Source organism: Hoplias malabaricus, chromosome X2 (genome assembly GCF_029633855.1).
Source record: "Hoplias malabaricus isolate fHopMal1 chromosome X2, fHopMal1.hap1, whole genome shotgun sequence".
Classification (NCBI taxonomy): Eukaryota; Metazoa; Chordata; class Actinopteri; order Characiformes; family Erythrinidae; genus Hoplias; species Hoplias malabaricus.
In genome coordinates this window covers 36,992,487-37,013,614 of record NC_089819.1, presented here as the reverse complement: position 1 = coordinate 37,013,614, position 21,128 = coordinate 36,992,487, and the positions used below count along the sequence as shown (strand labels likewise).

Genomic DNA, 21,128 nt, shown 5'->3' with positions numbered 1-21,128 from the left:
AGATGGAATAGAAAATACTTTAAACATGATATACAGATGGATAGAAAAATACTATAATTTACCACTTTAGTTACAATGGAAGGGTTGGATATGTTTATATTAAGTGAATATGCAGAATATGTTGAACCCATTAAATATAATATACAATTATGTACAATGTAATAATAATAATACAGAAAATGTAGTGCAGTCAATGACCAGAATACAGATGGGTGAGTGTTAACGGTGGACAGAGTTCAGTAAGCAGACAGCTCTGGAGAAGAATCTATTTCTCAATCTACTTGTCCTGGTCCGGAGGCTCCTGAAGCGCCTACCAGGAGACAAGGGGACAAACAGATTATGAGCAGGGTGTGAGGAGTCTTTAAGAATGCTGCGAGCTCAACGCAGACATCGTTGATCACCCTTTAATCACCCTGTGATTTTCTGTTGCTGATGAGGCCAATCACTGTGGTGTCATCAGCAGACTTGATCATGGAGTTTGATTCATGAAAAGTCTTGCAGTCATGAGTGAAGAGGGAGTAGAGAAATTGGCTTAGCACACAGCCCTGGGCTACACCAGTGGATAGTTTGATGGTGGTGCAGTAGGTATGGCCTGACCTAACATGCTGAGGCCTGTTGGTCAGAAAGTTTTTAATCCAATGACAGAGAGAGGAGTCAATGCCCAGATCTCCAAGTTTAGTGACTAACCTGGCTGGGATTATGGTGTTAAACGCTGAACTAAATCAACAAACAGCATTCTTGAGTATGTGTTGTTATTGTCCAGATGTGAGAGCACAGAATGTAGCGCAAAGGAAACTGCATCCTCTGTATCATTTAGAGTTTATCTGTGGTAAATACGAAATTTCCCATTTTCCAACACCACTCGATCATAGCATAAACTAATTTTAAACGTGGCTACTTCTATGTAAGGGAACTAGTCTGTAGAGCATGGACTGGTTCAGTAGGAAAACAGCAAGTTGACACTTCATTTCATGTAAATTTAAATAACTACAAATATTGTTGTATGTATTGCGTTATAAAAAAGTTTTATTACTCCTTAAAATAATGAATACAATTTTTATGTTTAAGTGGAGCTATACCACTAGCATTAGATCCGTTTCATTAAGATCCTTCAGGTCTCTTATTATAAAAAACATGTTTCGTTTTTACTACAGGACCAGAGATTTTTGCTTAAGACTTTTGCCTGGAGCCCCCGATAGACCTCCATTACACCATCACATAACAGAGACAGAGGCTCATTGAATAAAAGAAGGCGAGTCTCGGGCGCGCGCGCTGACTGGAAGCAAAAGAGTGTCACGTGATGAGGTGCATCCGCGGCGTAATGGCAGCCTCCAGTTTGGTGAATTAATCGCACGGAACGGGAGAGTTTTAAACGGTGCATTTTGTAGCGGAGACCTTTCCCGAAGGTACGTGTCACCTCGGCTCCTGTTTCCCGCCGTTAACGGGCCCGGTGTGTCGATATCTCGGAATCCACAACAAAGGAAACGGGCCGTTTGTTTGTGTTTTTCCGCTGTGGGCGCGTGAGCGGTGCTGTGATGTCGCGTGTTGTTGCTGCTGCTGCAGATGCGCTTGTCTGTTTTGAATTTGAACGTTAGCGAGGTGGCTAGCTAGCGCCACAGAAAACGTCGAGATAAATAACTTTTCTCTCTGTTTGCGAGCTATGCTGCTCTATTGTCTGGTTATGGGACAGAAGTTAAGGAGGTTTTAAAGGGAAAAAGTTATCTGAAGCCTTTCAGTTTCAACAGGGATTTGTCCTTCCTCCCACCTACGCTGTTCATTAAAATGGACAATACCCGCTAACAGAGCCCGCCTGATGCTCAAGTCAGTGGAAAACAGCTACAAATACCATTCACTGCAAACGTTATAACGTCTTTGTAGCAGCCTGAGTAATCTGACAGCTTGTTTGTTTTCCCATTCTGCCACGTCACACATGGATTCAGCCAATCAGAGACCACAGCGGTGTTGTCATTGATCTGGTTGGGCGACGCGACATGCTAAAGTCAACAGCCTCTTTGTTTATTAACAATAATCATATCTGTGTCAGCCGATACTGGCGTGCAGAAATATTTTCACCACGTGTTATTGTGAGGTTAGCCCTGTAGTATGACCCTTCTGTGGTCCAAAGACATTTTCTTATACACATCTTCTGAAATTCGCATTTCAATGCATCTACTGTATTATGAATTAAACCCCTAAACCACTGAAGCATCGTCACTTTTGATTAGGGTGAATATTTTGGTTTACAAAAAAAGTGGACACTTAGGGCAGGATGTGGGTGGTTATGCACCCGTAATTATGTTGTTGAATGTCAATACATAAACAGAAAACAAACAAATGTCTTTGTGGCCTGATTCCATTCTATTCAACATTTGGCCCTAAAAATAATAACAAATAAAATATTAAAAAAAAACTTCATTTTATTAGTTCCTGACAGTTTATGGTGATTAAAAGCCTGTCATTTTCAGTTCTTACCAAAATACAAAACGGAAGCACTGGACTGAAATGACACTCAAGTGAGTTGTTTACTCCAGAAAACTCATGATTATGAGAGGAACTAACACGATTGAATTTGTAAGGGAATGTTTTTTTAAAGTTACTAAAAGCAAGCACCACATTTTATCAACCAGTCACCTGTTTTCATGTAAAGTTAAAATAAAATCTGTGCACATGAAATTCACTCATCAGTCAGTTACAGGCAGATGTGTCTAGTGTATTCGTGTCATCAAAGGGACATAGAAGATGACTTTGTGTTGTACAATATAGAACAGAAAACGAAAGACTTGCGTGTCACAGAAATGCCTCCACACAGGAAGAAAAGATTATGATAAATTACCTTTACAACTTTTAATGTATTTCTGTTTGAGACTTTAGTACTGTACCATGACTGTGAACTGGATAAGCGATTACAGATAATGAATGAATGAATGAACTTTAGTACTGTAATGTTGAGAGGATCTTGGCTGAAAACCAGTGAATTAAACACAGCGATGTAAACATATGAAGGCACGCAGAGCAAAGTGTGTCCCAATTCTACTCTCAGCTCTCCAACCCCTTGAACCCTTGCCAAAAACTATGAAAAAGGGGAAAGAATTGCATTGCCAGTGTTTGACCTATGTCAGAACCTAGATTTGTATATATTGAAATAGACATGGCTACTGCCTAAATATTTACTATAATATTTCATGAAACTCTATATATTTCAGAATTACAGTACTGTGCAAAAGTCTTAGGTATCTAAGATAATTCTATATATTTAAACTAATGCCTTCTCAGTTATCGCGATGCTTGTATAATGTTATATATAATCACAGTAAATACAAAAAAAATAATAATATTAAACAAATAAGAATCATTATTTATTAACTGGTAAAACTGGGTATTGGATGATAATCTCAAATAATACGGACTGCCACGAGGAGAGATTTGGAAAAAGTTAAACCAACACATTTTGGCTCCCTCACAAAAAAATCTTTCACACATTGAGTACTTGAGATAAAATGTGTTTAAATTACATCAATTTTATTTGATTATCTATCGATAAATGGTCTCTCAGAAAAACAAAGGTATGTTGTTCACAAAATTAAAGCTGCTGTTCACATTTTTAACATCTATCCTTGAAAGAAAACCTGAAATTCAATGTAGAATAAAATGTAGTTAAATTAATGTACATTAATGTACATTAATATACATTAATGTAGATAATGTGTTTTTGTGGGTAACATTTCTGACTTCAGTGTGTCTGACCAGAGTTCAGTTTCCCATCTAGGAAGGCACACCACGTGAATGTCCTTGGGCAATTCTCCTAATATTACAGTTGCCTCCTTAACATTGATTGTAAGTGACTCTTTAATCTGAAGAGTTAAGCAATTGTGGACCATGAAATTAAGTCAGCATCATCATATATTGAAACTATGATCTGAAGTGCAGCAAGAAGTCAATGTTTAACTTGAAAGTGATTGCAGCTGGTGGTTTTATGAGACCTAAAGGTTACAGAGCTGAGCCCAGACAGTTTTGTGCTCCACTTTTCCTCAGACATCTAGAACTTCCAAGAAAGAAAGTGGAGAAAACATGAGCTCAGGTGACTTTTTAAGCTTAATTATGTAAACATAAAGCCTTTACTTCAGTTCTGGAACTGTTGGTTTATTGTTTCTGGTTTTACTTGAGGCAAGTAACTTTCGTTCAAGGTTTGAAGTGTTGACTTTGTTTCCAGACGCTGCCATGTCCCCGAAAATCACAGTGGAGCTGCTGAGGCAGCTGAGGCAAGCCATGAAGAACAGCAAGTTCATTACAGATCCGATCCAGGCCTACATTGTCCCTTCAGGAGATGCTCACCAGGTAAAAAACTTTGCCTCTGGACAGTGGTAACAATATCTGCTGTACTGACATTAAGGATGCCACCCCTTGATGGTAGACAATTAGTTCTGGCACTGCATCTAAGCTTATAGATGAGAATGGCACTCCATCCCTGATGAAAACACATTTTTGTTGCTATGATTTGGGTGGTGGATCATTCACAGGGCTGTAGTGACACTGATGTAGTGGTGGTGTGTCAGTGTGTGTTGTGCTGGGAGGAGTGGATTAGACACAACAAGGCTGCTAGAGTTTTTAAAGCCCTCAATGTCAATGCTGGACTGAGAATAGTCCACTGAGAATAGTATCCAGCAAATATCCAGTCCTGTGGGAGGCATTCTGCATTCACTGATGAAGGACTAGAGGACGACCAACGCAAACTGCAGAAACAGATGAGCTACGATATCTGCCTTTACATCATACGAGTTGGACCAACAAGGTAGGTGTGTCTAACAGAGTGGATAGCGAGTTGACACAACATATAAAATCTTGAGCAGCACTGCTGTGTCTGATCCATTTGTAACAGCTCTAAAAAACACTAAAACACCACCACTGTCAGTGTCACTGCAGAGAGAATGATCAACCACTCATATCATACCTGTTGTGTGGTGGTCCTGACCATTAAAGAGCAGGGTGAAATGGGAATATGAAAATATGCAGAGGAACAGGTTGACTACAGTCTGTAATTGTAGAACTAGTTCCCCTGTATGGTCAGTGGAGGTGATGGACAGTGAATGTAGATAAAGGGAGGTCTTCCTAATCCAGCAAGCTTTCAGTGTATGTCTGCAAAATGTGCATTTTAAAGTGGCTGAATTCACTAGTTTCTAGGGGTACCTACAAATTTATTAGCAAGTAATTCATAGTGAATATGATTAATTTTAGAAGGGACCTGTAAAGGATCTGTTCTAATTTAAAAATAACCTGTAAAGGATCTGTTGTAAGCTTCCTTCCACATCAGTTTGTGTGTGTGTGAGTGTGTGTCAGAGAGAGAGAGAGAGAGGGAGGGCACACATAATCACCTCATGCTATGATTGTGAAATTATCTCTGATTATTAGACCGTTTGACCTCTTAGACTTGCTAGAGAGGGTAACACCCACTGCCTCTGTGTTACAAAGGCACTAATAAAGCTTGATTGCTCCAGTAAGTAACAAATGTGCTGATCTAGTATTTAGAATCCTTTTTCTTAGTAAATATACAGTCATGTTTTAATCATGTTCACTGTTTTTTTTTTTTTCCTTATTCACTTTTCTCTGTATATTGTACAGAGTGAGTACATCGCTCCCTGTGACTGCAGACGGGAATTTATCTGCGGATTTAATGGCTCAGCAGGTACAGTCCTATAATGCAGTCAGTTCTGGAATATACATATTAATTTGTTAAACTGAAAGTAAAAGAATTCCCGCCTTGCGCCCGATGATTCCAGGTAGGCTCTGGACCCCCCGCGACCCTAAAATTGGATAAGCGGTTACAGATAATGGATGAATAATGGATGAAAGTAAAAGAAAAAACATGACTCCTTTTGGAGGCTTTGAAAGGATGAAAAAAAAAAATATTTTTACTTCCGGGCCGCCTGGAACAGCACAACATTTCACTGTTTTTCAACGCTCCTCTTTAATTAAATGAGAATGTGTGCATTCTAAATATTTTGTCTTACAATAATGTGATCATTGTTGAGACACCACTACTGTGCATGTTGGTTGGTTTTAGGTACTGCTATAGTCACAGAGCAGCACGCTGCCATGTGGACAGATGGACGGTACTTCCTGCAGGCCAGCCAACAAATGGACAACAACTGGACTCTGATGAAAATGGGTATGCCAACTTTAAGAATTGATATTTCAAAAACATTTTAGTTGATGAGCCAAAAAACATTTAAAACACAAAATTTAATTCTGGAGATGAAAAAAAAGTAGTTGCAGTATTATTGACGCCAAAATTCTTAATATAATTATTCTTGTATATGGCTGTGAGTGTGGTACAGCAAAATATATCAGTATTTTACATATTCCATATATATATATATATATATATATATATATATATATATATGTATGTATGTATATATATATATATGTATGTATGTATATATATATATATGTATGTATGTATATATATATATATGTATGTATATATATATATATATATATATATATATATATATATATATATGTATGTATGTATACGTAGATCTTTTTAATTGTAATGTATTCTTACATAGTACATCTTTTAAAACATGCTTTTCATCTGCATGTTCAATAAAAACACATTTATATTATTCAAATATAATATAAAGATTCTCATAAACTTTGAAAATTGAATCATTTTGTCTGATGTTTTATGACATTTTAAAATAATTTTTGAATTGCTCCTCCCATCACCTCCACATACTTATAATTTACCATTCACATACATGAGGGCAAATTCTAGATAATACATAGATTTGTGGCCTTAAAAATCACTCTAAACTTCAGACTGACCTTTAACCTCTCCTGTAAGTCTTGTGAGACCTGTGATAAAATGCTGAATTATCTGTGATAATAAGCGAGTGACAAAATTCAAGCCATAAACCTGTTATATTTCTTTATAGGATGTTAAGTAGAGTACGTACACAATACAATTAATTTGAATGCACTACTGTTAAATAATTTAATACACTCACCAGTTTTGCCTTTGAGTAGGTAAAAGAGCCGTCCCCTTCCTCTTATCACACACATCTGTTAGATGCCATTAAAGTCTGACAGGGTTCTCCTCCAAGCATGCTGAACTGTCCAGTGCTGTAGTCTTAGCAGTTTTACATGTCTCAGAGGAAGCATGTACCCCTCTGTCTCACAGGTTGTCGGCATTGTATGTAATTGGGATAGTCCCATATTATGGGGAATTTCATGTGACTTTTGCAGTTTGATAGAAAAAACAGTATTCTCTCTTAAATAGCAGTCTCTAAGCTTATGTTGGCTTCTTACACTATAACATAGCATTGAAAGAAGTATAGGATAAATATCTGGATTCAAGTTTGCTGCGATAACGAATTGCTATATAACATGCCTTTAAATATATAATAAAATTTTACTTAATTCATTCTAAAATTTTAAAATTAATTTAACTGTATGTTTGGCTACTTGACTACATTTTGAATGAGAGGAAATTTGTATAAACTAACATTTTTATGAAAATATGCCTTTAACGTAGGGCTGGGCAATTCATTGAAAATTAATCGAAATCAACATTAAGAAATTCTAACTGACATAATTTTGTCTATATTGATTATATTGATTATTTTTATTCTGTTATGTCCCCACTGTGTATTCATGTACTGTCCCTTTAAAACCACCCTACCAAGCTGTAGTCATATGATTCTGCCCCTATCTGCCACATGGAAGCAACCTAAATGCCAAGGCAGACCCAGCGACTTGAGCAGCTCTTACCAAAGAAAAACGTCAACATTTGTGGTTTGGACGTGTTGTGTTTGTAAGCCAGTTATAATTAAGATTACACTAAACAAAAAGTCAAATGTAAACGCTGAGAAAAAACGAGATGAACAAGCACCCAGCAGCATTTGAAAAAATATTTTAATACTGGAGCATATTTACAGTAAAAGCCTCGTCACTGAACTATGAAGGTAAAAAATACAATAATCGTTTACAAAAAAACAAAAACAAAAAAATAATCATTCATTAATTGTAATCATGGTAAAATGTTAAATTAATTGTGATATTGATTTGCACTCATATCGCCCAGCACTATTTTAACGGTACTGGTCCAGGCTTGAACCCATTATTTAAAGCTGAAAGAGACAACTGTGTGGAATTCTCTTATATCCACAACCAGGCTTGAAGGAGACTCCATCTCAAGAAGACTGGCTCATCAGCATTCTGCCAGAAAACTCCAAAGTTGGAGTTGACCCCTGGATCATCGCTGCCGGTTGGTATTACTACTCTTAATTTAAAGACACCATCTTTAATGTTTATTCTTAATGTTGTTGAAATAACTAATAGACTGATACATAGTTGCAAAAAATAAAAAATTTGCTCCTTTTATAATCCCATATTATAACTAATTTATTATGAGTAGATATATTTGGTTTAATTTGAATAGCAACTGATTTAAGATTGTACATTTCTGTTACATTGAAAAGCTTGTCCCAGATATTTAAATGTCATCATTTAAGTTAATCTACCTGAACTTGAATGTAGATTTTGGCCATTCTGCATTGTGGCTTCGTAGATGGTGCGTGTGTGTAAGTAAAATCATAGGAAATCAGACAAGAATGCCTTGAGCTACTGAAGTCTTTTTACAAGCAAAAACAGTCGGAAAAAATTCAACTGCAAACTTAGTAATTTGTATCCTCAGTTTCTAAAAAATGTTTAAAAATATTTAAAAGGATAGGCGATGTAACAGTAGTAATCATGACTTCGTCTTAGTATTTTTAAGTGTGGTGGGGCATCAAATTAGAAATATGTTTATAGTTACAAAATACATTGGAAGGCATTTGTAGAATTGATTGTAGAATTTTACATTGATCAATATCATGTTTGTTTGGTGTTTTGATATGGGTCATATCATATCAAGCCCATTTAGACCATTCACCTTTTTGATGGTATTAAATAATAGTAGCATTAATTGGTATCTGCTTTTTTTGTGTGTGTTTTTCAGACCAGTGGAAGACCATGGCAAAAGCTCTGAGCAGTGCTGGACACTCTTTAGTGGCAGTTCAGGAAAATCTTATTGATGCCATCTGGGAGGATCGACCTCCTCGACCAAGCACACAGCTCAGTGCTCTGGGGCTTAAATACACAGGTAACACACACACACACACACATTCACAACTGTGGTCATGAAATCAAGTATAACTTGATCACCAGTTTTTAAATTTGAGGAATTTCAAATATATTCATTTTATACTGGATATTCATTTTATTTTTTTTTATTTCTGTTTATATAATTCTTATTATAAAATACCCACAGCCCTTTAAATTCCCACATATCTAACGTTTCTTTATTTTCTCTATTTCTTTATTTTAATCAACAAACAAAATATAAAATAAATGTTCTTGCAAAAATTCTATTGTATATTACTGGAATTATTGAAATTCTAAAATAAATTAATGAGGACTTGAACATTTGAAGAGTAGTTTATCATCAGAATCCAACTTTGCATCTCCAAATGAGAAAGAGAAGGCAAAAATCTATTTAATTTAAACATTCCGTTTTTAATTCAAACTTTAAAGAGTCTCAGTTATCAGGAGATTGCAGGTTGGATACCAAGTGATGCCCCAGTCTTTGGGTAGGATGGCCCTCTTTCTTCCCTTAACTGTCAGTAATATGTTAGCTATCATGGGCATCGTTTAACTGGCATAACCAGTCAGGGTAAATAAAATTATGCTTCAAGTGTTTTAAACTGTCTAGTGATTTTATTTTGGCAGTAGTTTTATAATAAGTGGTAGTTGGCTTCCCATGCTTCAGTGAAATAAAGCGCCTCTAACATTCCCAGGACGGTTGGTTGTGTGTGATTGGAGGAGTCCTGGCTAACAAGTGTAATTTGTAGTGTTTTCTAACCTGGGGGAGGAAATCTGGGTAGTCTTTGGGAAAAATTGTAGATTAAATATTATTCCTTAATAATGTGTTCCCTGTCCCATGTGCTGATCAGGTCTGAGCTGGCAGGATAAGATTGTGCAGCTGAGAGGGAAGATGGCAGAGAGGAAGATTTCCTGGTTTGTGGTGACGGCCCTGGATGAGATTGCATGTGTGTATCAGTAAGCTGTGTGTGTATATTTGTATGTTGGTATATGTGTGTTTGTGCTTGTGGAGTAAGATCACGACCCACCTCTTAGCCCCCTTTTGTCCTGTTAATTAAAAGGCTCTTATGGAAAATTAGCTTGCATGTTGGGTTGATGATTTTAATAGGGCTGCAGTTTTTTTTTTATATTGTTATTTCTAGTGCGCCAATTTAAGAAGTATGTGTGTTTATGAGTGTTCACGCCACAAAGAAAATCTTAAAAAAGTGTTTTTCCTGAAAAAACAGTGTCATCTGTTGTAACAAGTATATAAAGTAATAGCTTTATGTTTTAAATAAGGAAAGTAAATCAGATTTAAATGAACACTAGGTAAGATTTTGTTTTGTGATCCTGGGGCTCCTTCCCCTAGTGTAAATCATTTTTACAGCACTGTACTGAAATCAGTGGGGAGGGGGTGGTTTCCCACCCTCCTCCAAAAGATGCATAGTGCAGTTTCTGTAGTGCTGGGCCCCGAGAAGCAAAAACAGAGGCTGTGTTCTCCCTATTACAGGTCAGTGAACATCACAATAATATTGAAGCTGTAATTCTAAGCTAAAAATGTTACAAGGTTTTCCTTTAACATTACAAATCTTCCTTTGTTTCATTACAAATCAGCTAAGACTATTATTTGTCAAGTATTTGATGTTTGTTTGTTTAGTTTTAAAATGGAGCCATGATGCTAATATGGCAAACAGTACTGAAAAATTATGGCCCTGAGTGATATTTAGGAGTCAGAGAAAAGTATTCTTGGGTATGCAACATTCATCAAATATTAAATAACCTGTATTTATTCAGGTAAAGTATAATCCTGCAAGCCATTCACCACACCACAGTTTAATGTTAACATCATTGTTTCCTAAACATTTTACCATCTTGGACTGGAAATGTAATTAATGTGTACATGTCCCACTCTAAATAAGTTTCACACATTGTTTAATGCTATAAATTGCCTTGTGTTTCATTATTCTCTCATGTGCCTTTGCTTTGTGACTTTCATCTGGGGAAACAAGCAAGATCACCACAGCTCTTTTTAAAGCAAGAAATTAAGTAAACCGATTCGCGTCACATTTTCTTTGAGGATATAAAAGAGAAAGATCAAATTCCTTTATTTACTATGTTTCAGGTTTTGTTACTGAATTGACAGCTCATTGCATGCATTTTTACACGTGGACCAAATTAAATTTACGTTCTGCATTTGATCAAAACAAGCTCAGAAATATGCAAATCAGAATGGTGTTTTAGCAGTTTGATAAGAGTTGTATTTAATTTCACGCGTCTCAGAGGAAGCATGTGCTCATCTCCCAGGTTGGCATTTTGTGTTTAAGTCCTATATAACAGGGAGATTTTTTTTAATTACCAAAGTGTAGCAAATAAATAATAATCAACAATGGAGTTGGTTACTTTCTTGCACTATTGCATTCTGCTATTTTTGTGTCTGTTGTCTCATGCTGGACACCCTCAAACAGAAGGCATGATTTGGAATAAGGAGTAAATTGTGTATATGTAAATTATTGACTGAAACAATCCTTTAATTTCTTCTACCCAGGGCTGTTTAATCTGCGGGCCTCAGATATCGAGTACAACCCTGTGTTCTTTGCATACGCTATTATCGGAATCAACAGCATACGGTAAAGACTATTTAAAAATAACCTTAACTTTAACACTTTCTACAAAGTAAAATGGTCATTTGTTGTTTTGTAATATTGTTGTTTTGTCTTGTGCAAAGTTTGAGCAATATTGGTCAAATTATAATTGTTGATTCTGTATGTGAAAACATTCACCATTCAACACATCTCTGCATGGTTTAATTCGTTATTAATATTTATTGGTTGGCTGTAGGGGAAATAAAATGGGCAAAAAAAAAATGTGGGTTATACAAACAAAAAAATAAAGTCTGAGAATGTTAAGACATTTAAGTGTGTTCCTTGTAGAGGATATGTTTACTTATTTTCACTTAGAAACTCAACAGAAATTATATGAGTAATATGTATTAGTATTACCCTTCTATCATTAATTAAAGTACTGCACACATAAAATACAGGAGATAATTATACGTCTCTTAAAATGTATTTTAAAGCTCACCCAGAAAATGAAGCCTGGTTTTAGGTGAAAATCCAGAGCTAGCAGAAAATAGGGTTGAACTGAAATTGAGTATTCAGCTGGTTTTTAAAAAGTGTAAGTAATGATATTTATCTCTTTGTTCCTGTGGTCTCAGGTTGTTTTTGGATGAGAAACGAGTCATGGACCCTGTGGTGAGGGAGCACTTGGAGATGGACAGTCCTAGTAAGCCAGAGATAAAAGTCCAGTGCTTACCCTATGAGTCTGTCTACAAGGAATTGCAGACAATTTGCTCCACACTCGGGCCCAAAGAGAAAGTGTGGATCAGCGATAAAGCCAGCTGTGCCCTCACCCAGGCCATCCCCAAGGTGAGCTACTAAAAGTGTAGAAAAGATCACTTACACTCTTATTATGTTTTAACAGTTATTATATGTCTTAACAGCATAAATAGACTACAATTTGTGTGTGTGTGTGTGTGTGTGTGTATATATATATATATATATATATATATAAAACAATAAACTGAATTATATTTCAGTTCATTTTTGTTTTAAAAAAATCTCAACAAGCAGCTCATTTCTCAACCAGAACTCAAATGCTTGGTAGGATTTTACATATGTTCTAATATGAGTTAGACATGCAGTGGCCTAAATCTTTATGGAATATTATACTTTCCTCAAAAATCCATGATCAGTGTAAGTGGATTTGATCTTTTCTGCAACTGATGAGTAATTTATTTAGATCCACAGATCTCCAATCCCATATACTCCCTTATGCCTAGCCAAAGCAGTGAAGAATCCCACGGAAATTCAGGGCATGAGAATGGCACACGTGAGTAAAATTACTAGCCTATTAGACATCACACGTAGACTGTCATTTCAAATTTTACATTATTTTGTGCCAATTCTTGTGATAAATATGAGTGTATAGTCTCAGATTGTCTTTGTAATAACACACGGTTTCAGATTAAAGATGCAGTGGCCCTCTGTGAGCTGTTTGCCTGGCTGGAGAAAGAGGTATCGTATATTAAAAACTGGGTTAGGTTTTGCTAGATGTGCTAGATGCTAGAGTTCCAGCTGTTTGTTTAATATAGCAATATTATTAACCAAAAATTACTATTCACATACAATATACAAACCTTGTGTTTTTTATTGTTTTATAGATTCCAAAAGGCACAGTGACTGAAATATCAGCAGCAGATAAAGCTGAAGAATACCGCAGGTGTGTTTAACCCACTCAGCCCCAGCTGTTACCAAATACTGTAGATATTTTCACATTTCCTCTTAAATTACTACATTATTGAGATTATTGGACTCATTCAAGTTTGAGACTCTGTGAGATCTGTTAAATGATCTTACTGTTTTAAAAAATTTAAAACTGTTTTGATCAGGTCTTCCCCAGAGGTTTTCTTCTCCAAATTTTGATTTTAGTTCTTAGCCCTAGATTTTTATTTAGTTACTGTAAGAATTTTATTAACTACTTGGGTAACAAAATCAGTTTTTTTTTCTAAACTATTTTCAGTGGAGGTGAAGACCTCAGGTTTAGCAGAAGTATAGCAGCTCTTTCAAAGAATGATCTTCAAATGTTACACACTCAGGAACAGGGATTAAGCTTGGTCCTGGATTTTATTTTTCAGTTGAGATAATCTAATGGGAATGCTATATACTGCAGCTATAGGCTTAATCACTGTCCAGGAAACTAGTCCAGTATGTTCTTATATTAATCAAGCTCTTTCCCTCCCCTTCTAGTCAACAGAGAGACTTTGTGGGCCTTAGTTTCCCTACAATCTCCAGTGTGGGTCCAAATGGAGCCATCATTCATTATCGGTGGGTATTATCCGTACAAGTGCTAATACATTTATTTAAATGTTAACCCTATAACCTGAGATTCTGTGCCCAGTGAAGCCTCAGCCATCCAAGATAGGGGGTCCAAGAGAGCATATTTGGCCCTCCCTCTTCCCCATAACTCTGTTAGTTAATGAAGGCATCTGTTAGCTAACATAACAAACCTGGGCTGTTAGTGTCCTCCTCCAAGCCTGTTGAGCTCCACTAACCTGTTAGCAGCATTATCAGTCTTTGCTGGATTCTTGAAATGTTACAAAAGTCCTTGATACATATAATAGCATCCTACATACGTTTTGCACAAAAACATTGAGTCTACACACATACACAATATTGTAACTGTATTTATAATGTTATCTGTACATCTCTGCTCTTTTAGGCCTCTTCCTGAGACCAACAGGACCCTCTCTCTCAATGAAGTTTACCTGATCGACTCTGGTGCTCAGTACATGTATGAACTAAACACATTATCTTCAGTTAGACAGTAAAAGGCTAATGACTGCTGTTGTCTAGAACATAACTCTGTGCTTCTGTTATTCACAGGGATGGAACAACCGATGTGACTCGTACAGTGCACTTTGGAACTCCCTCTGACTATGAGAAGGTAAAATAACTTACTGTCCATCTGACTGACTCATCCTGAGGGGAATAGTGCATCATACATACACTGCACAGCCTCCCTCTCATAACTATATCAACAGAGTTTTTAGTATTTATGTCTGCTTAAATGTAGGCAATAGCTGCAATTGTAAATGTTTATTAGTGTAGAAAAAAATAGCAAAAAAGCATTGGACTTAGTCATGGTTAAAGTTGATGGATACTTAAAAAATGCATTTGGAGGTGGGTTCGACACTTTTTATATTAAAAACAATACAAAACATACAACAAATACATCACTGAGAAACCTCAACGATATAACCACAACTCCCCTATCATCTCACCCCCGTCCCCTCCCCTGGTCTGATTGATAACAATTGCACTTCCAAAAATTCCTCTTCTGCTGACCATAAATTGCAAAAAAACAAAAGCATGTACATGCGTATATAAGGATACACCTATATATATATATATATATATATATATATCAAATAAATAAAAACATATATGGTAAATATCAAACTTGTTACATTATAATATATAAAAATAATGACTATCAATTATAATCAATTATAAAAAAACTTGATGATAATAATAATAACAATTTAGTGTCCTTACATAATGTAAACACAAATTTTGTCCATGTATCAATTATAACAAAACAAAAGCCATGCGTCTCCTCACTGGTATTAATTTCCTTTCTCTAGGAAGGCTATATATTTGCCCCACTTTCTCCCATACTCATTCAGTCTTCCAGATTGTTTATAAGATTGTTTTCAAAGGCTGCCACTCTATCTCATCTTCCCACTCTCTGATTCGTGTTTTGATGTGTTTTGATGTTTTTACACATCCTATCCCATTCTTCGTCCTGCAATATTTGATTCCATAGCCCTTTCCAATGTCTTCTTAAGAGCTAGTAAAGCACTTTTGCCCGTATTTTTTATAATCGTAGAGTAATATACTAAGGTTTCATGACCTTTTCCATAACATGCTAATATATTATCTAGAACGTCCACAGCTTGAGGAGCTATTGGATCAGATGTAAAACCTTAAAAAGGAAATGACGAAGTTGTAAATATCTAAAAAAACTATGATCTTCATATTCCAAATTGTTGTACCAGGTTTTCATAAGATCTTAGAACACCATTATGATAAAGATCACCCAGTGTATGAATACCCTTTTTCTATCCACTCTTTCCAGTGGAATGAATATTTACCAATACATCATTTTTGATTCTTCCAAATACTTGATGAGACATTTAAATATGGGTCAATATCTAACATCCGGGTAACTTTAATCCAAATTAGCTTTAGATGGGTTTATTGAGTGTATTTTTGCTTCTCTGGTTAAACTCGTAGACAAATGGGTAAGACTGCATGGGTAAGCTTGAAGCCATGACAGACTGCTCAATACAAAAACATGGAGGGACCCTCTCAGGGGGTAGTGACCAGGGTTGGACATTTTTTAAAGACACATAAAAAAAGCATAAAGACAGATTTGAACATTAGCTGGAATTTAACACATAACAAATGTGTTATATATGGAAAAAACCCCAACAGTTCATGGAAATCAGACTGTAAAATAATTTGACAACCCCTCCTCTTATTTTATGGTAGATCCATGTGAACATATAAGGTAACAAATTGATTTGGTGGCTGTTGATACAGCACTATCACTTCATCTCTTTTAGGACAGAACTTTTCAATTCAACTTTTCAAATATTTCTGTGCCTTGTAAACTAACCCATCATAAGCCATATGCATCTTAAATATCAAATAACAGTGGTGCACTATTAAGTTTGATACATACTGTTTATTATACTTTTTAGTATCAATGGCGAATATGTGTGAGTGATATGAGTATATAAATATTTCTGAGGAAACCTGACATTAGAAACCAATCTAGAGTAGATCTCTTTATCCTGAAACCTTTGTTCAGATTGTTGCTATATAACATAACTCATACTGAAATACAGTAATATAACGTATCGGTGTACTTTGGCACCCTCTGCAGTCCGTGTAAGTAAATGCACCCTGACTGATTTATACCATGTTAAAACTGTTCCCCTGTGTTAGTCAACAATCTATGACATGTTTTGGTCAGAACACCAAAAGAATAAAGCATCACAGTATTATTATCAACTTGTGTAAACAGCCCTTTTTGAAATGACCAGTTATTGGAGAACTGTGCCTGGAGATACTCAAATGAGAGGGTGATTCTAATAATTCACTTTATAATGAGGAGAGCAAAATCAGAACAGCTCATTTTATCTCCTGTTTTTTTTAACACATATCATATTATCCAGCTAAAAACTTGACTGGGTTGTCATAGTCTGTGAGTTTGTAGGCACTCTACTCAAATTCATGTGCAAATGCATTAAAAAAAGTGATCTGTTCATAATATGTCTAATTTAATGCTTGCTTCTCTATTCCTCGTCTGTTTTTCAGGAATGTTTCACTTATGTTCTGAAGGGCCACATTGCTGTCAGTGCTGCAGTTTTCCCCAATGGAACTAAAGGTACGGCATTATCAAAAGGCTCTTACTGGCCCTTTGTCCAAAAATGCTCCCTATACACTATTTACTATATTACTCACTATACAGAAACTGAATTCAGGATAGTAGTGAATGATATCGGACAATAACTCATGTAGGTCTTTTACCCGACAGCGCAGTACATTATGGGTATCTGCTGTCTAGTAATATTGGCTTGTGTACATGGGTTCAACACTACTTTTTGCAGTGCATTTTGTGTGGTTGATTGCGCTGAAAATTGTCCACTATTTTCTCAGACACTACTACAAAATGCACTGGTCAACATCGTGCTGAGTGATGAGAAAGCGTAGTGTTATAAATCTTTGGTTACATCACCAGGGATTGAACCCAGTCGCTTTACGATAGGGCAAGCAAGTGGATTTGTGTCAGTCTGCAGCCCCTGAATTGTTGACTTGTAATGTCATGTGTGTGTGTGTGTGTGTGTGTGTGAAGGTCATCTGCTGGACTCTTTTGCCCGTGCGTCTCTGTGGGACTCTGGACTGGATTACCTTCATGGAACAGGGCATGGAGTTGGCTGCTTCCTTAATGTCCATGAAGGACCCTGTGGTATTAGCTACAAAACGTTTGCAGATGAGCCGCTGGAGGCCGGCATGATACTTAGCGACGGTACACACACACACACACACACATATTTCCAAAGATATACACTGACTTGTGAAGTGAATGACATTAACTTAAATAACTGACTGTTCTCTTGGTGCCTATTGTACCCCAACACTTGACAGGCCAGTTTTATTAATCTTATGGCTGATCTGTATACATATATACACTGATCAACCACATCATTAAAAGCACCTCCTTGTTTCTACATTTACTCTCCATTTAATCAGATTCACTAACCTATTATTTACACGTTGTTATAGAATTACACACTATAGTGATGTCTGTTTTAGTGTGTGTTGTTCTGGTATGAGTGGATCAGACACAGCAGTGCTGGTGGAGTTTTTAAACACTGTGTCCGCTCACTATCCACTCTGTTAGGCAAACCTACCTTGTTTTTCCACCTTGTAGATGTAAAGTCAGAGACTGGGTCTGATCCACTCATACCAGCACAACACATCATCACAATGTCAGTGTTACTGCAGCGCTGAGAATGCTCTACAACTCAAATTGTACCTTTAATTAATTCAGCCATTTCCTGTACAGGTCCCAAATATATGCTGTATGATAATCACGTGAGGGTACTGATCATTGTAGTGAAAGGTGAAAGATGCTAATAAAGTATGCAGAGTAACAGTCTACTGTCAGTTATTGTAGAAACACAATGTGCAGCTATCTGGTAAGTGGAACTCACAGAGAAGGGACAGGAGAGAAAATATGTATTAGGTGAGCATAATGATTCATTTAATCTGTGTTTTTGGGTCCAATCCAAAAATCACTCTGGTACAATTTGCTGTCACTAGGTGGCACTAGTACACATGTTTCACTCCCAGTGATGGGGAGCTGATTTATACAATGTTGTGTATTTTTTTGTTCTTCTTCAGAGCCTGGATACTATGAGGACGGCTCTTTTGGCATTCGGCTGGAAAATGTTGTTCTGGTTGTTCCCACAAAACCTAAAGTAAGAGCTCTTCAGAGACGTCATCGTATGTAAACTTTCCAACCAGCGATGAAAAATAGAGCTTGACATATTTGAGTTCATTTGTGTTGTGGTTAGTCCCATTAGAAATGTGCATTTACAGTTCAAGGGAAAGTTCCCTTTTACTATTGATTTGCTTTTTGACTTAATGTTTGAACTCTGTGGATGTTTCTGTTGCTTTCTTTTCTTTTCCTGTTTTTCTCCCTGTATGTGTCTTTTCATTTGGCACATACACACGCTATTCTTTCTTATTTTCTTTCTTTTTGTTCTTTCATTCTTTCTTTCTATCTTCCTATTTTTCACTCTCACTTTCACACTTTATTATTCTATCTTTCTTTCTTTTTATTTTTCTCACTGTTTTTCTCTCTCTTTCAGTATAACTATAGGAACAGAGGGAGTCTGACCTTTGAGCCACTCACTCTCGTCCCCATTCAGCTGAAGATGATTAACACTGAGCTCCTCACACAAAAAGAGGTGATAGTATTCAACTGAATAAAATAATAGTTTGGAAAGGAAACATAAGAAATGTTAATGTATGCACATACACTGATTAATGATATTATGACCACCTCCTTGTGTCTACACTCACTGTCCTTTCTCTCAGCTCCACTGACCACACTGAAACACTTTGTAGTTTTATACTTACAAACTGTATTCCATCTTTTGCTCTGCACACATTGTTTGCCCCGTTTCACCCTGTTCTGCAATGGTCAGGACCCCCAGAGTACCACCAGAGAGCATGTATGATGTATGATTCTTAGTGTTGTTGTGGCACTGTGGTGATGTGTTAGTGTGTGTTGTGCTGGCATGAGTGGATCAGACACAGAAGGGCTGCTGGAATTGTCTAACCCCTTAGTGTTACTGCTAAGCTGAGAATATTCCACCAACCAAAATTATTCGGCAGCATCCAGTGACCACTGATGAAGGACGAACACAATCTGTGCAGCAACAGTTAAGCTACTATCTCTGACTTTACATCTACAAGGTAGACCAACAAGGTAGGTGTGTCTACTAAATCGGACAGTGATTGGACACAGTGCTTAAAAACTCCAGCACACTTATAAGAGCCACTCATAAGAGTACAACACACATTAACACATCACCACCACAACACTGCAAATGATCTACCACCTGTGGGGTTCCTGACCATTGAAGTATTGTAAAAGGGAGCAAACAACGTATGCAGAGCAACAGATGGACTTCAATTTGTAATTGTAGCATGTGAGAACACCTGATCTAGTGAATGACATACCAGAAGAGTAGAGACTAAGGGGACAGGGGAAAGGAAAGGGGGACAAACTTCCAATTATTACTCTTTATCTGCTGTGTAGTGTGTTTGTTTATTTTTGTATGACTTCACAAATTTCAGAAATACACTGGACAATAATAATAAAAAAAAGTAAATTAAAAACAAATTGACCTTTGTGTATCTCCTCCTGTAGCGCGACTGGCTGAACGACTACCACAGGAAATGCCAAGAGATAATTGGAGCAGAGCTGGAGCGACAGGGCAGGAAGGAGGCCCTTGATTGGCTGATCCGAGAGACCAAGCCATTTGCCTAGAATATTTGCTGATTGATTTTTATTTAACCCATTCCTAAGCTTTTTTTTGGGGATTTATCTTAATAAACTCTTTCTGTCTGTCTTATTCTCTGGCCGTATGCTTCTCTCTGTGCCCACTTTGTAAAGCACATAAATAATCGCTTCTTTTATGATCTAATAAAACAGAGACATGTAAGATAACCAGCCTCTTTGCTATTGTTTATATTCTGTCATTTCATGACAAAATGTCTAAAATGGTGTCTACTGAGACATAATTCTGAGGGAGGAAGCCAGTAAGTCCTGTCTGAATCAGGTGTTTGACCAATTTTTGAAGGCCACTTAGATGTATCCTTCATTGCCTTAGATATTCGTTAATCCTGTGTGTTTCCGTGATCAGCAGTAGGCCTGTCAGGATAATTAATTTATAGAGATATCATACAATAGTTGGATAACCAAAAATGTTTACTGGCATGTTTGTTTACATAAGAACGAATAGTAGCACTTTAAATTACAGCCCGCTAGTTACTGGGTTAGTACAGAGTAAGTACCTGTTAAATAGCATAACCTGCGATAAGGTAAAATAAGGACTGAGTTATTAAAGGATATGATACTAGAAATGTGATTATTACTGGGTGTCTTACAAATATTTACAGTTAAGGCATGCAGTAAGTACCTGTTAAGTAAGCCATAAGATAAAATAAGTACTTAGTAAAGGGTATGATACTAGAAATATGTGGTCATTACTATCTTACAAATAAGGCATGCCATAAGTAATTGTTAAGTAAAATAGGTAAAGAGAAAATAAAGAGTAATAATAGATGTAAGTGATCCTTACA

The 21,128-nt window shown here is 36.5% G+C and overlaps 1 protein-coding gene across 2 annotated transcripts; it reads left to right on the top strand.

Moving 5' to 3' along the window:
• Positions 1-1,262: 1,262 nt before the first annotated feature.
• On the top strand, positions 1,263-20,493 carry LOC136677197 (xaa-Pro aminopeptidase 1-like). 2 transcript variants are annotated; one of them, XM_066654657.1, is made up of 21 exons: positions 1,273-1,406; positions 4,033-4,078; positions 4,211-4,335; positions 5,617-5,680; positions 6,059-6,163; positions 8,177-8,269; positions 9,002-9,145; positions 9,996-10,091; positions 11,669-11,750; positions 12,338-12,548; positions 12,922-13,011; positions 13,146-13,196; positions 13,343-13,401; positions 13,929-14,006; positions 14,401-14,472; positions 14,565-14,625; positions 17,067-17,136; positions 17,605-17,778; positions 18,657-18,733; positions 19,127-19,225; positions 20,194-20,493. In XM_066654657.1, exons 2-21 carry the CDS (start codon positions 4,069-4,071, stop codon positions 20,311-20,313), a joined length of 1,881 nt encoding a protein of 626 aa, XP_066510754.1. In that variant the 5' UTR covers positions 1,273-1,406; positions 4,033-4,068; the 3' UTR covers positions 20,314-20,493. The 2 variants fall into 2 exon arrangements, with proteins under 2 accessions (XP_066510756.1, XP_066510754.1); XM_066654659.1 differs by lacking the exon at positions 4,033-4,078 and having other exon boundaries at positions 1,263-1,406.
• The last annotated feature ends 635 nt before the right edge of the window (positions 20,494-21,128 follow it).

Excerpts from the sequence above, each read along its gene's own strand:
- LOC136677197 (XM_066654657.1), top strand. Across the intron at positions 8,270-9,001 it reads CCCCTGGATCATCGCTGCCG|ACCAGTGGAAGACCATGGCA; the intron begins GTTGGTATTACT and ends TGTGTTTTTCAG. Across the intron at positions 13,012-13,145 it reads AGGGCATGAGAATGGCACAC|ATTAAAGATGCAGTGGCCCT; the intron begins GTGAGTAAAATT and ends ACACGGTTTCAG.